At 44.7% G+C, this 12851-nt stretch overlaps 1 protein-coding gene and 1 non-coding gene across 2 annotated transcripts in view; one reads left to right on the forward strand and one right to left on the reverse strand.

The window, feature by feature from the left end:
• Positions 1-1736: 1736 nt before the first annotated feature.
• trnag-ccc (transfer RNA glycine (anticodon CCC)) lies at positions 1737-1807 on the reverse strand. The gene has a single exon. It is a non-coding gene; the product is annotated as a tRNA-Gly (tRNA).
• Positions 1808-2079: 272 nt separating this feature from the next.
• The window catches only part of acsl3b (acyl-CoA synthetase long chain family member 3b), a 17239-nt gene continuing 6467 nt past the window's right edge, over positions 2080-12851 (forward strand). The window contains exons 1-9 of the mRNA XM_035528302.2: positions 2080-2286; positions 6601-7125; positions 7347-7547; positions 8842-9019; positions 10127-10236; positions 10899-11031; positions 12291-12441; positions 12588-12711; positions 12832-12851. The exon at positions 12832-12851 is cut by the window's right edge and continues 52 nt beyond it. Coding sequence (XP_035384195.1) covers positions 6976-7125; positions 7347-7547; positions 8842-9019; positions 10127-10236; positions 10899-11031; positions 12291-12441; positions 12588-12711; positions 12832-12851 — 1067 coding nt within the window. The 5' untranslated portion in view covers positions 2080-2286; positions 6601-6975. The remainder of the gene's footprint in view (positions 2287-6600; positions 7126-7346; positions 7548-8841; positions 9020-10126; positions 10237-10898; positions 11032-12290; positions 12442-12587; positions 12712-12831) is intronic.

Genomic DNA, 12851 nt, shown 5'->3' on the forward strand with positions numbered 1-12851 from the left:
GGCCGCACAAGAAACATGTGAAACTGTGTCTTCCGGTTCGCTGTAGATTAGGGCTGTTGCAAGCAACCATACTATACTTTCACCTACTTGAGCGAAATGGTGTGAAAATGCGCCACCCAGTGGCCACGCCTGATATTACAAAAGGCAACATTTGATGTTAATCACTGCTACAGTTTTTAATTTACTGGTTCCAGGTTCCACGTGTAGTGGAAATCTTCCTGGACAGGTTAGAGAAACAATATAATGATCGCAGCAGTTGCTGTGCTATGAAATGACTCGGAGGAAAGGGTTAAAAAGACAAATAAAGTTTATTCAAAGACTCAGTATCTGAGTTACACGCACAAGTGTTCGTAAGGGACAGGCGTTTGGCATCTATAAGGGGGAGGGCGACCCCCCTCAGCCCACCTTTATACTGTTCAACCACAGCAGTGAGAAAAAGGTACAAAAAGGGACTAACTGCCTACCAGCAGTTGTTTTGTGCTGCTGCACTGATCTTCCCAGCACTAGCGTCAACAACCTGGTTGGGTCAGATAGCAGGCAATGTCAGGGGTCAGATAGCAGGCAAGGTCAGGGTCAGACAGTGGCCAATGTCAGGGTCAGATAGCGGGCAAGGTCAGGGGTCAGATAGCGGGCAAGGTCAGGGGTTAGAGAGATAAGAGGAAACACCCGTAACATCTTAACTTACTGTACAATCTGTTCAGGAGGTTGATTAACTTTACATTTTCCATTACACATGGAACCCGAGATCTGGACACTTTATGTTTCCACTGATATAACACACATGGCTCAGCAATCAGCTAATTAGGAAGCCCTTGATGAGGTTACATGTAGTCTGTCAGAGGGGGTGAAAGAATGAAAGGAAACACAAACTGCTGTAGCTCCTAAATGTATAAAGAACCTGCCTTGTCTGGGGGGGAACCAAAGACTTGGTTCTTGGTATAGTCACAGACCTGTTCATTTTTGAGCAGTTTATATGCAGCAATTGAATTTTTTAATCAGATTTCAGCCACTTCTTTTTAACTCCCCCTGATGTGACCCAGTTCTGATTTTTTCCACATATCCGTCAAAGGTCTTATTTCGTGTAAACACAGAAAAGACATGTGCTCTACAGTTTTATTCAGGTCAGACACAGACCTCATTTATTTGTGGCACTGAATCCTGAACAAATTCCAACTGCAGATATCCGATCTCCAGTCCAGACAGACTTTCACTCCTGGAAGCATTTTTCGGATCACCCTTAAGTGTCAGCGTTATGACACTTAAAAACATTTGTTGATGACCATGAGGAAACGATCCCATTTCCAAGAAGACTAATCATCTGTATCCTCAGACAGCCTTTTTCAAAGACGAGAGAATGAGTAATCCAAAATGCAAATTGAAATGGAAAAAAAAATGTCAAAATGCTAGTTTTTCACCAAAAACCTCTAAATGTGGAAACATATGATTCCGTGACCTTATTTCAAGGTGAAGCTTAAATACTAGTACATTAATAGGACGCGGTCTGCTTTGAAGTCAAAGCCGTTATGGTTATTGTTTTTTCATTTGAACTTTGATGACTGACGACAAATCATTTATAGCTTGTTCATAAGTTACAAATACTAATATCAGTGGTCAAGTCAAAATGAACAGATTTTAGCAATAAGACATCGGCAGAAGTTGTGAAATTGTGAAAACTTACACGTCAATTATTTGTAATCAAGAAGCGGCATCTTTAATATCTGCAAAACAAAAACCCGTGCGCCGCCCGGGAATCGAACCCGGGTCGCAAGAATGGGAATCTTGCATGATACCACTACACCAGCGGCGCTGCAGGATGAATTGCTGGTAGCTACATTATGTGGCATATGACATTTGTAAAATGACCCAAGAGCAACTTCTATTATTGCCCATCTAAAACATTAAAACAACAGAATGACCTGAAGACAAAAACACCAGTGCCAAAGACGACACTCTCTTAGCTGTGGCTTTGAGACCCTCCAACCTGACCGCGAATAACCCCTCTGTCGTCACTGTGGCACATAGTACGCGCCACCTTCAGCGAGCCAATCGGGTTCTAGAGAATCGGCCCGTGCCTTGACGACGCTGCCGTTACTTCCGGCCCGATAAGCAGGCCCGGCGCGAGAAACGGGTTGCTCCCAAAAACCCCATTTTCCAGCTGTGAGGAGTTCAGTGCCGCTATGCGGTGATCGAGTGACCGGAGGTCATTTCGTCTGGAAACATTGTCTTCACACAGTTGCCTTGGTAACGGGTTTGTTTATTTCGGCCTCCCAAGGCGCGAAGAACAAGGTGAGCGGTTATTGTCTCTCAGCGCTTGCGCAGCTGTGCTAAGCTAACGGTTACGATGTGGCGGTTTTTAACGAGCGATTTAGTGATTTGTGTATCTCTCTCACGAACCCTGACTAACTAACTTATTTGTGTTCATAAAACGCCAGAACCGCATCTGCTGTAACAGAGGCAGTCTGTTCGCACCCTCTCGCCCAGTGTTTGGTATGAGGTGTCTTAGCTTAGTTAGCTGCTGCTCTTAGCGTGCACTCGGCTAAGAGTTTGCCCGAGTCGTCAGACACTAATCAGACCTGTCGTGCTATCTGGCGATCAGACTAACGGGTATCGCACGGGTTCAGACTTGTCGTGCTATCTGGCGATCAAACTAACGGGTATGGCACGCATTCAGACTTGTCGTGCTATCTAGCGATCAAACTAACGGGTATGGCACGCATTCAGACTTGTGCTATCTAGCGATCAAACTAACGGGTATGGCACGCATTCAGATTTGTGCTATCTAGCGATCAGACTAACAGGTATCGCACAGATTCAGACACGGACAGGCATGTTATCTGTTGCCATTATACTGAACCTCCGCTGAGACTGACTAGGAGGTCTAACGCGTGTGACGCGCAAAACTGAGTGTATGGCGTGCGTAATTTGGCTTGCTGTCAGCGCTATTCTGTCACAGGCTGCCTGTGCAAAAACACACACATGCACCATATAGTTCACTAGCTGCGTTGTGTAGTGCACAAATGTAAGATAGGACTACGGGGTTTTAACTACCTAGCTAGCCACAACGTAAGGAGACACGTGGCTTACAGTGTGGTGGTAGTGAGCTACAACAGCCCCCCTCCATGTGAACCTGCAGTGAGTTTTTATGCACGTTTTAGAGGTCAACCATGCCCAGTGCGTCCCCATCAGTGCATGGATTCAGAATATTAGCTGTAGTTCTTCATCTTTAAATAGCCAACAGCATGGAGACAGTCGAACATTTCCTGGACTAGTTATATGTAACGGGTGTAACAGAAGCCCAAATAAATAGCCCTTCACCGTCGAAGGTCAGAATATTTACAGAATGTGATGCTGCCGCATGTGATATTCTAGGTTCTGTTAATAGGAGTCATGTCAAAATTCCAAGTAGACTTGGAAGCTGGAAACTGCGTAAACCTTTGGCCTTGAAGGACTTCAGCGGCAAAGAATGGAGGTTACTGCTGGTGTTTATTCACTGCTGTAGTAAATTCCATCAACGTAAATGCAGCATACTGATTGAACACTCCCCTCAGTACTACAATGTTAACTACGGCACACGTGCTATTAGTTTATTTTAGACAAGATAATCTAGGCCTGCCCAACTGCATATTTTTGGCTGTAGGCTACCTAAAGGTTCTTAAAATAAGACCTAAGTGTTGCAACACTGCAGTTTGGTGTTTGAATTTTTTTATGCTCCAACACACCTAACCAAGCTCCATCACTATAAACTATACTGTACAGCAGTCTGGAATCCAGTTTGACTTGGAGTTGATTCACACATACTACAGTTGGTAAAGAATGCCTACCTTTAGAAACTACTCCAGGTGAAATTGCCTGGGGCTTTTTGTCACTGATCTGCAGTCAGCATGTGGTCAGTCACCAAGTTTTTCAAAAGTGTGTACCAACATCTGACAGATCCTGGGACAGTATCTGAGGGGCACACCCTCTGAACCTGGCCTGCTGAGGGAGGACTGAGCAGTCTTTCTGGTCTGGCCGCATGCAGGGCTAAGGTGTGAGAAAGGATCATGGTATACTAGAGCTGCACGACAGTGTGTTTGTTTTTACTACCACTTATTTGCTCTGCTGTACACATGAATCAGCCCTCAGCAAATAACAAAGATTTTCATTGTGTGCTGTGATTATCCATCCTGCACAATCTCTGATGACCCATTCACATGGTCCAAGGAAACAATAGTTTTGGTAGTTTTTGTATAAACAGTGCAGCCCAATTTAGGGTTTATGATTATATTTTTAGTACCTTGCAATAGACATTGCCGTATGGTTATCCACAATTTAAAGAAATGTAACTGTTATATGGTGACTTCTCTATATTGCACTGCCATAAAACAATTCACACTGCAAAAGGTGGGGTGTTGCAACAGGTTGGTTTTGACACTGCCCTGCCTGCAAACACTCAAACATTCAGCCAAAAAAAAGCCTTCTAATTCCAGCTTTCATCAATAATTGTGGCATCTGGAGACATGAGAGAAGGCAAAAAAGGTTTAAAAATCTTTCTGTGGATTTATTTGCATCAACCCCCAGAAAAGGCTAGATAACATTCTTCCAGAGCAGGGCCAGTGTTGCATCGAACTAGTGGCATGGCTTCCCTCAGGTCCTTTGCCTGCACATCGGGGACAGACGAGTTATATTGGGAACACACTGCTCTGCTGACATGCCGATTGGAGATTGAGATGTGCATTACGCTATACTAAACCATGCTGGTGAAGTCTCAAAGGGACCTGGGTGACGCCCACACACCGACAGGTTTGTCACCTGGTCACCAGTATGGTCCCAGCACACACAAAAAAGTGTGATTCAGGACATTCACAATACTACTACTCCAACCGCAGTATTGGGACAAGAAGTAAAACCGAAACAAAATAGAGGTCCTACTCCTACTTCACATTCAGGCTGTGTCTGCTCTGACTCCATGTTCTGACCTTGCTTTCCTCACAAGCCTGCCACATTCCACAGCTGCTTCAGTGAAGTAATGGTCAGTGTCTTGGTGGAAAGTTCTGCGTCTGCCTGTTTGTGGAGGCTTCTCCGAGGCAAAGAGGGCTTGTGAGAGCGTCGTTCATTCCCTCTTCACTCACTGGGCTTAGTTGGACCAGGGCAGAACGCTTGAATGCTTCCTGATCTTAAGTAAACAGTAGTTGAAGTGTGTGGCAGCTAGCTGCTTTGAGCAGTTTCTAGTCATCTTCTGTTTTTTGCTGTAGGGGTTCATTGATCTGTTGGTCATGTTTTTACATTTGGTATTGGAATTTGCATGGTTGATGCTCACAATCCTACTTCATCCAGTGAAGACCAGTGATTTTTGTTGTTGTTTGTTTTTGTTTTTTGTATGTTTGTGAAAAATGTTGTGATCATGGCCTACAGTCTGCCCAGTCACACTGCTTGATTAGCACACTGGGATTTAAAAATTGGGATTTTTAATGGTTTTTTTTTTTTTAATCCTGTTAGAAAGTAAGCGCACTTCTGGTTCTGAATGTGTGCTATGGCTTTTATGGTGTGCCCTCCCTTGCACAACGACTGTTGCATTATGCCCACAACCACTTTTCCCTGGAGAGAAACTGCGTTTTTCCCAATGATCTGTTATGTTACCAGCTAAAACGGTAATTTTTTATGTGTTGTATTTAGTAGAATTCATGCTCTGGCTGCAGTTGTGTGTTTAAACCTGGCTTTAGTCTTCACTAACTCGGGCGTTGGTTTTAATTTAGACTGTATTCCCAGCTAGCTGAGATTTTCCACTATATAAGTCCCAGTGGCCAACGGAGCACTGTGGTTTGGAGGGGTTTCTGAGATCCATTAGGAGTGGATCACAGCTGCAGTCAGGAGAGGGCGTTCCTCTGAAGTTTCCCTCAGAATGACCGTTTGTGTGTATGTGTGTGTGAGAGAGTGCGCGATGGTGTTACAAAACTCAGCAGCATAGTGCTTACAGAAATGTACAGAATTGTCATTTTGTTCAGTGTTCAGGCCTTCACACCATGCTTTCATGGTTCTGCATTACACTGTGTACTGTGTGTACACAAACTTTCATTATTGCACACTGCTTTGCCCTCAGAGTGTTGAGTTAGGGGTTTTTGAGACAGAGTCTTCCTGCCTGACGAAATAAATGTTGCATTGTTCACACATTCAATCTCTCTCTCTCTCTTGTGCACAGACACTGCTGTGTAGAGATTGATTCTGCCATCCTCAACTGAGTTGTATGGCTTAATCCTGACTCTGATCTGAGCTGCGTGTGAAACAATGTTACACTCTCCTTCCTCATGCTCTTTTTGCTGTTAGATAAGGTGTGGTTTCTACATACTCAACTCCCAGTCTGACTTGGTGCCAAAATTTCTCTTTATGTTTTGATCCACTGTATCTTTTATTTTCTTTTAATGAACTGGTTCCTTAACTTGTTGATCTGGTGTGGCGTCTACGAATTCATGTACCGGTCTGAAGGAGGACTGCAGTTTTTTTGTTAAATTTTATTTCACTCAACTGTTTGCTTTGAACTCACTAATATATATATTTTTTAACTAACTGAATTTAACTGGAGTTTTGTAATCAGCTTTACCCTCTTCAACTTTACTGTTTTTTCAGGGAAGCTTCTGTGGATTCCGAGAAGGTGAAAGAGGAAGAAGAAGAAGAGTGGGCGAAAGAAAAGGGAAGTTGCCTGGTCTGCTGCTGCAGTTCTCAAAGAAGGAGAAGGAAGCAAGGGATATATTCACACAAGACGGGGAGAGAGAGAGATATTAAGGAAGGATATAGGAAAAGGAGCAGAAAAGAGAAGCTTCACCAAACTGAGGAGAAGTAGCAACCAAGCTCTGCCCACTTTCCACCCCTAGGCTCCGCCCCTCCGCCGCCCGGCACTCTTCTGTCCCACCTCTCTCCCCTCTCTCTCTCTCTCTCTCTCTCTCTCTCCCCTCTGTCACTCCCACCCACCCGCACCCTCTCCCCTGCTTCCCAGCTGTCAGGATGAAGCTGAAGGAGGATGTGCCCCCTCTGCTCCTGCATGTCTTCCGCTCCATGGTCTGGGTCTACTCCATCATCACCTTCCTGCCCTGGTACCTCATCTCGGGCACGAGTGCCAAGCAGGCTCGTGCCAAGCGTGTCAAAGCCCGCTCCGTGAGTCCCGCCAGCCCTGCCAAAGGCTCAGCCACACTGAGCATGCTCAGTGCCTCTGCACGAAAATAGTCATATTATATATTCATAGTAATAACAAGCACTAACAGTCCAATTGCGTGTTCCAGCGCACTCTGCCAGTCTCCCAAATTCCTAACCTCCATATAATATGTGTCGGCTTCCTTTGTGACATCACATTCTGTCCTCATCTTGTGCGGTTGCAGGTGAGCGGGAACCCAGCAGGTCCGTACCGGGCCATGCACAGCCAGAACCAGTTGGTTTCCCAGCTCTACGTCGCCATGGATACGTTGGATAAAGTGTTTGCCTATGCAGTCCAACGATTCCCTCACAGAGACTGCCTCGGGACCAGAGAACTGCTCAGTGAAGAGGATGAGGTCCAGCACAATGGCAAGATCTTCAAGAAGGTTTGCCATGACCACACACACACACACACACGTGTTTTTGCGGTTGATGGTTTTACAGAAGCTTGGCCATCTCCACATTTGGGATTCAGTTTATATCCCCCATAGGGATATCTGTATGGAGATGCCACACTCAAGGGATATCTGTATGGGGATACCGCCCTCTGGGGATATCTGTATGGGGATACCGCCCTCTGGGGATATCTGTATGGGGATACCGCCCTCTGGGGATATCTGTATGGGGATACCGCCCTCTGGGGATATCTGTATGGGGATACCGCCCTCTGGGGATATCTGTATGGGGATACCGCCCTCTGGGGATATCTGTATGGGGATACCGCCCTCTGGGGATATCTGTATGCTGCACTCTATGCACACTTTAGTCAAACCAACTTTTGTTTAAGTGGAACATTTGAGGAAGACAGTGACTCAAAGCTTCCAATGGTGCTGCTGTGTTTGTCCACTAACAAAAAGCTTGAGTTGTGATGAATTGTTCGTTATGGATTTACATCCAACTAAAACATGACAAATTAAAATGCCACAGCTACATAAGTGGATGCGAGGCAGCGTATGTTTCAGGTTTTGCACTACTGTTACAAACTAATGATGATGACAATTTGGGAGTCTGGTTTGACTGGGAGCCCTGTGGAAACAGTATGTGAATGTTGCTGTGGAAGTTTAGAGAGGTTTATTGGGAAGCTCATTGGTTGAGTAGCTGCTGCAGGAATGTGCATTTCTCAGTGTTCAGCATTGGCCCGTCGAGAAAACGCCTTGATGCTGGCTGTTTAGCTGATACTGGATGGATCACAAATCCAGTGCACCTGGAGCAAAGTGGCTTGGGATCTGTACACCATGACTGTTGCACTAATTCTCTGAATTCCTGGAACTCCTGTAGGAGTTTTTGCAGTAATTATAGTATAGTCTTACTTCACTGGTTTTGAGACACACTCACTGGTTTTGGATAATGACCTCAGCAACACAAAGGGTCAGTTAGCCAAGAACATCTGGAATCGTCCACATCATGTCCAGTCTCATCCTGGTTCTCCTTCCCACAAATCTGTGGTCCATGAGGCTTTCTGTGTAAAGTTGGTACTCCCAGGCAGCTGCGCTCCATGTGTCCTGAGGGGCAGTTGTGGATCATTTTTTGTTGTTTTTGTTATTGTCATCATCAATAATATTGTTATGGACTAATGGAATTGTAGCTGGCCTGCTCAATGTTAATAAAATAACAGCATGCAGGTATTTCCCTCTACTGCAGTGTTTGTTTATAGTGAAGTCAGCTTCTGTGTTTGTGCAGGTTATACTGGGTGAATACAACTGGCTGTCGTTCGAGGAGACGTTCCAATTGGCCCAGACGTTTGGCAGTGGGCTGGCGGCTCTGGGTCAGAGACCACACCATAACATCGCCATCATCTGTGAGACTCGGGCGGAGTGGATCATCACTGCTCAGGCCTGCTTCATGTACAACTTCCCATGTTAGTTCTCCTACTACACACACAAAAAAAAAACACTCTTCATTTAGTAATCATGATCTGTCATGAAATCTGCAGTATGTCAGGGCTTCTCTTCACAAAGGGCCAGTGTGACTGTGGCCTGTACACACTGGCCAGCAGGCAGACAACCTGCACGCCCGCCGTGCAGAAGTTCAGACTCCCCTTTTAATAGCTCCTTTATCTGGGTCATTATCCGGGTTTATCCCCCTCTGGGGAAATCCCATTCTGGTGAGATCTGTATCAGGATATCACAGGAATGTCTGTATGCGATATCAGCCTCTAGGAATGTCTGCATGTACATATCCATCTCTGGGGATATCCGTATCAAGATATCCGTATCCAAAGCAGTATCACACTCTAGGATATCCGTATGGGGATACCAGCCTCTAGGGATATCTGTATGCCTCACTCTAAGCACACTTCAGTCAAACCATCTTTTTAAATGGAACATTGTTCTCAGACGTAAGCTTTTATTTTGAGGAAGACAGTGAATCAAAGCTTTAATGGTGCTGTTTGTCCACTAACAAAAAGCTTTAGTTGTGATGAATTGTTCGTTAAGAATTTATATCCAACTAAAACATGACAAATTAAAATGCCACAGCTACATAAGTGGATACAAGGCAGTGTATGTTTCAGGTTTTGCACTACTGTTACAAACTGATGATGATGATGATGATGATGATGATGATGATGATTGTTGTTGTTGTTGGTTATTGTTATTATTGTTTTTATAGTAATAATCATAATTTAAATTTGTGCAGCACACTTCTTTTTGCACACCAAAATATCAGTACTGTACATGGGGGAATAAGCAAACTAGTTACTAAAAATTGTGAAATATAAAACAGAAGGATATCAAATGATTCCACACACATGCAGAGCTTACATTCCTAACCCTAGTTTTACGTTACGCAAGTCATGTGTTTTATTCTGGGCTTTTCATATGCAGGGTTAATTGTTAAAGTGGTGTGGGGGAGACATGGGTCCTGTGGGCTGGGGCGTACAGGTGTGTCCTGTGTCAGTTCTCTTCTGTATTAATTTCTCTGTTTCTCTTTTTTCTTTTGGCTTATGTATCTCTCTCTTTCCCAGTGGTGACTGTATATGCTACTCTGGGAGGTCCAGCCATCGCTCATGGTCTCAACGAGACAAGGGTCACTCACATCATCACCAGTAAAGACCTGTTCCAGAGCCGCCTTATGGTGAGCGCTTAGCCCTCGCTGGTGTCCCCTCCAAAAAGAGAGGATGTGACAGAGGGGACACACAAACTGGCCAGGGGATTGGTCATCATGCATTATCTTTTTTAATCTTAGGCCACACCCTCAGAACTCTTGAACTGAAAGACCTCAGTTGCAGATGCACAAGGCCTCCCCATATATAATGTTCCTCAAGCTAGGCATTGTGGGAAATGCATTTCTTTGCAGAATGGTTTTCAGCACCACGACCCTGTCCGTGGTTTAGGTGCTCTCTCTGACAGTGTGTAGCTGGAGGAGAGCTGTGCTCTAGCCTTAGTAGGACTGACGGACCCAACACTGTGTCTTCCTCCATGCTAAACCACCATCATCATCCCAGCGTACAATTAACGTGTTTCGAGGACACCAGTCTTCGTTGTTTCAAATATAAACTCCAGAATGCAATTTCGTTAAGCTTGCCAAATGACAATAAAGATCTTCAATCTTCAATACTAGCTGTTCTGTTAAAATGGAACTTTCCTCCCTGAAATCTCTATTTAGATATAAATATTGGCACACAGGTTGAGAGCTGTTTGTGTAATCAGCATTAATGCTGTTATCACACAATTTAAACCGCAAGGCTGAAATTCTTAGGTACGTTTAAGACTGGACTTGCTTACGCTCTCTCTCAGGAGATTCTGGGGGAGGTGCCCAGACTGCAGCACATCATCGTAGTGGACAGTAAGCCCAGCAGCTGGTCTGGTCTTCCCCATGGCATTCAGGTCCATAATATGGCATCTGTCCAGGAGCTGGGAGCCATGAAAAGTAAGCCCTTTAACTAACCCACACACCCAGCACTTAACATTCTAACATGAAGCCTCTCCTTCTGGCAGTAGGGGACTTTTTTTGGGACAAGCTACACTGGATCCCTCAAAGTGTGGTGTTTCTGTTTTAAGAAGATGATGGACAGGGGCTGGTACAGCCTGCCAGTAGGGTTGCAGTCTTTGGTCTTCAGCTTTTGCAGAGACTTCTCACTGGGCCAGCAAACCTAGTGTGGAGACCTTTGGCCTATGTGGCGCGCCGTAGACTTGGGAGCTGGGACATGGATATGTCTTTGTTCCTAATGGATATTTAAAGGTTGCCTTTACAAAATATTCCGGCCTTTTTACTCTGGACTTTTAAAGTTTTACATTTTTCCAAGATTTGGCTGTGGGAAAGTACAGTCTCTAGGTGGTAGCTTCTGAAAGAACCTTTGTTTTGTATTTACATTTATGGAATTTAGCTGATGCTTTTTTTTTAAAAGAACTACATTTATGTCTGAGTACAAATTTGAGTAATTGAGGGTTAAGGGTTTTGGGACAACCTTCTGATTACTAATCAAGAACCTTAACCACTGAGACACTGCCTCCACTTTGTTCAGAGGAGCTCTCTGAGAGTGGGTTGGCACCTTTATGGACAGAACTGTGTGCAGCACTGGACTTTGGTAACTCTAGCAGGTCCTGAGCTGGGTGGTGTGGACAGAGTAGCTGCCCACTTGAATGTAAAGTCTATTCATTTAATGTCACGAGAGATTTTCACTGACGGGAAGCGCGTCTTCTGCTCTAGTCTAACCTCATCTACCGTGGTCGTGGAGTGGGTGGTGGTGATGTCATCTTTTCTTTAGACTTTTTCATCATCTATTTACAATCAGTTTGATGTTTTTACATTTGCATAGTTCATTTGTGGGTATGATTACACGCAGAAGAAGAAGGCAAAATCTGAGATCTAAGGTGGCGGTGTGGATCAGTAGGACGTGTCTGAGGGCTGGACTGGTTTAAAAGAGTGGTGAAGAGTCATACAGAGTTAGAGTTTAAGTTTTATTCTGTCATGAACAATCTGACTACTTTTGAAAATATTTGGGGTTGCAGTGATGTGCTCTGAAAAACTGGGGGGAGGGGGGTGGTTTTTAGTGACCTCTAAAAAAAAGTTTTAATTTTATTTTAATTTTTCTTTTTTTGTAAATGTTTGTATATTGTAATTGTTTAATGTCTATCTATCTATCTGTCTATCTATCTATCTATCCATCTATCCATCCGTCCATCCAGTGGCAGTCCAGCGACCCCAGCCTCTGTCTTCTGACATCGCCGTGATCATGTACACCAGTGGCTCCACAGATATCCCCAAAGGAGTCAAGATCTCCCATAGCAACCTTGTGGCCGCGGTATCAGGCATGGCAGAACGCATCCCGGGCTTGGAGTAAGGAGACCGCGTGACTACACTGTTGTGTCCGAGCTCTCGGTTCTATAAATGTTATCTGTGGTGATGATGATGATGACGATGACACCTGTGGTGTGGTGTTTTTTTGTTTTGTTTTGTTTTGTTTTTTGTTTTTACTCGGGCAGTGAGAACGACACCTATATTGGCTACCTGCCACTGGCCCACGTGTTGGAGCTCAGTGCTGAGTTGGTGTGTGTGTCTCACGGCTGCCGCATTGGATATTCCTCACCACAGACACTCTCTGACCAGGTAAAATATGCGCGCGCACACACAGAGAGAACGTCATCCTCACCACAAACACTGTTCACTCCTCCATCTTACAGTGCTGGTTGTTAGTGCTCATGTGACTCTCATTTCTCCCTCACTCAGTCCACCAAAATTAAAAAGGG

Source organism: Electrophorus electricus, chromosome 11 (genome assembly GCF_041902795.1).
Source record: "Electrophorus electricus isolate QZ-2024a chromosome 11, ASM4190279v1, whole genome shotgun sequence".
Taxonomy (NCBI): domain Eukaryota; kingdom Metazoa; phylum Chordata; class Actinopteri; order Gymnotiformes; family Gymnotidae; genus Electrophorus; species Electrophorus electricus.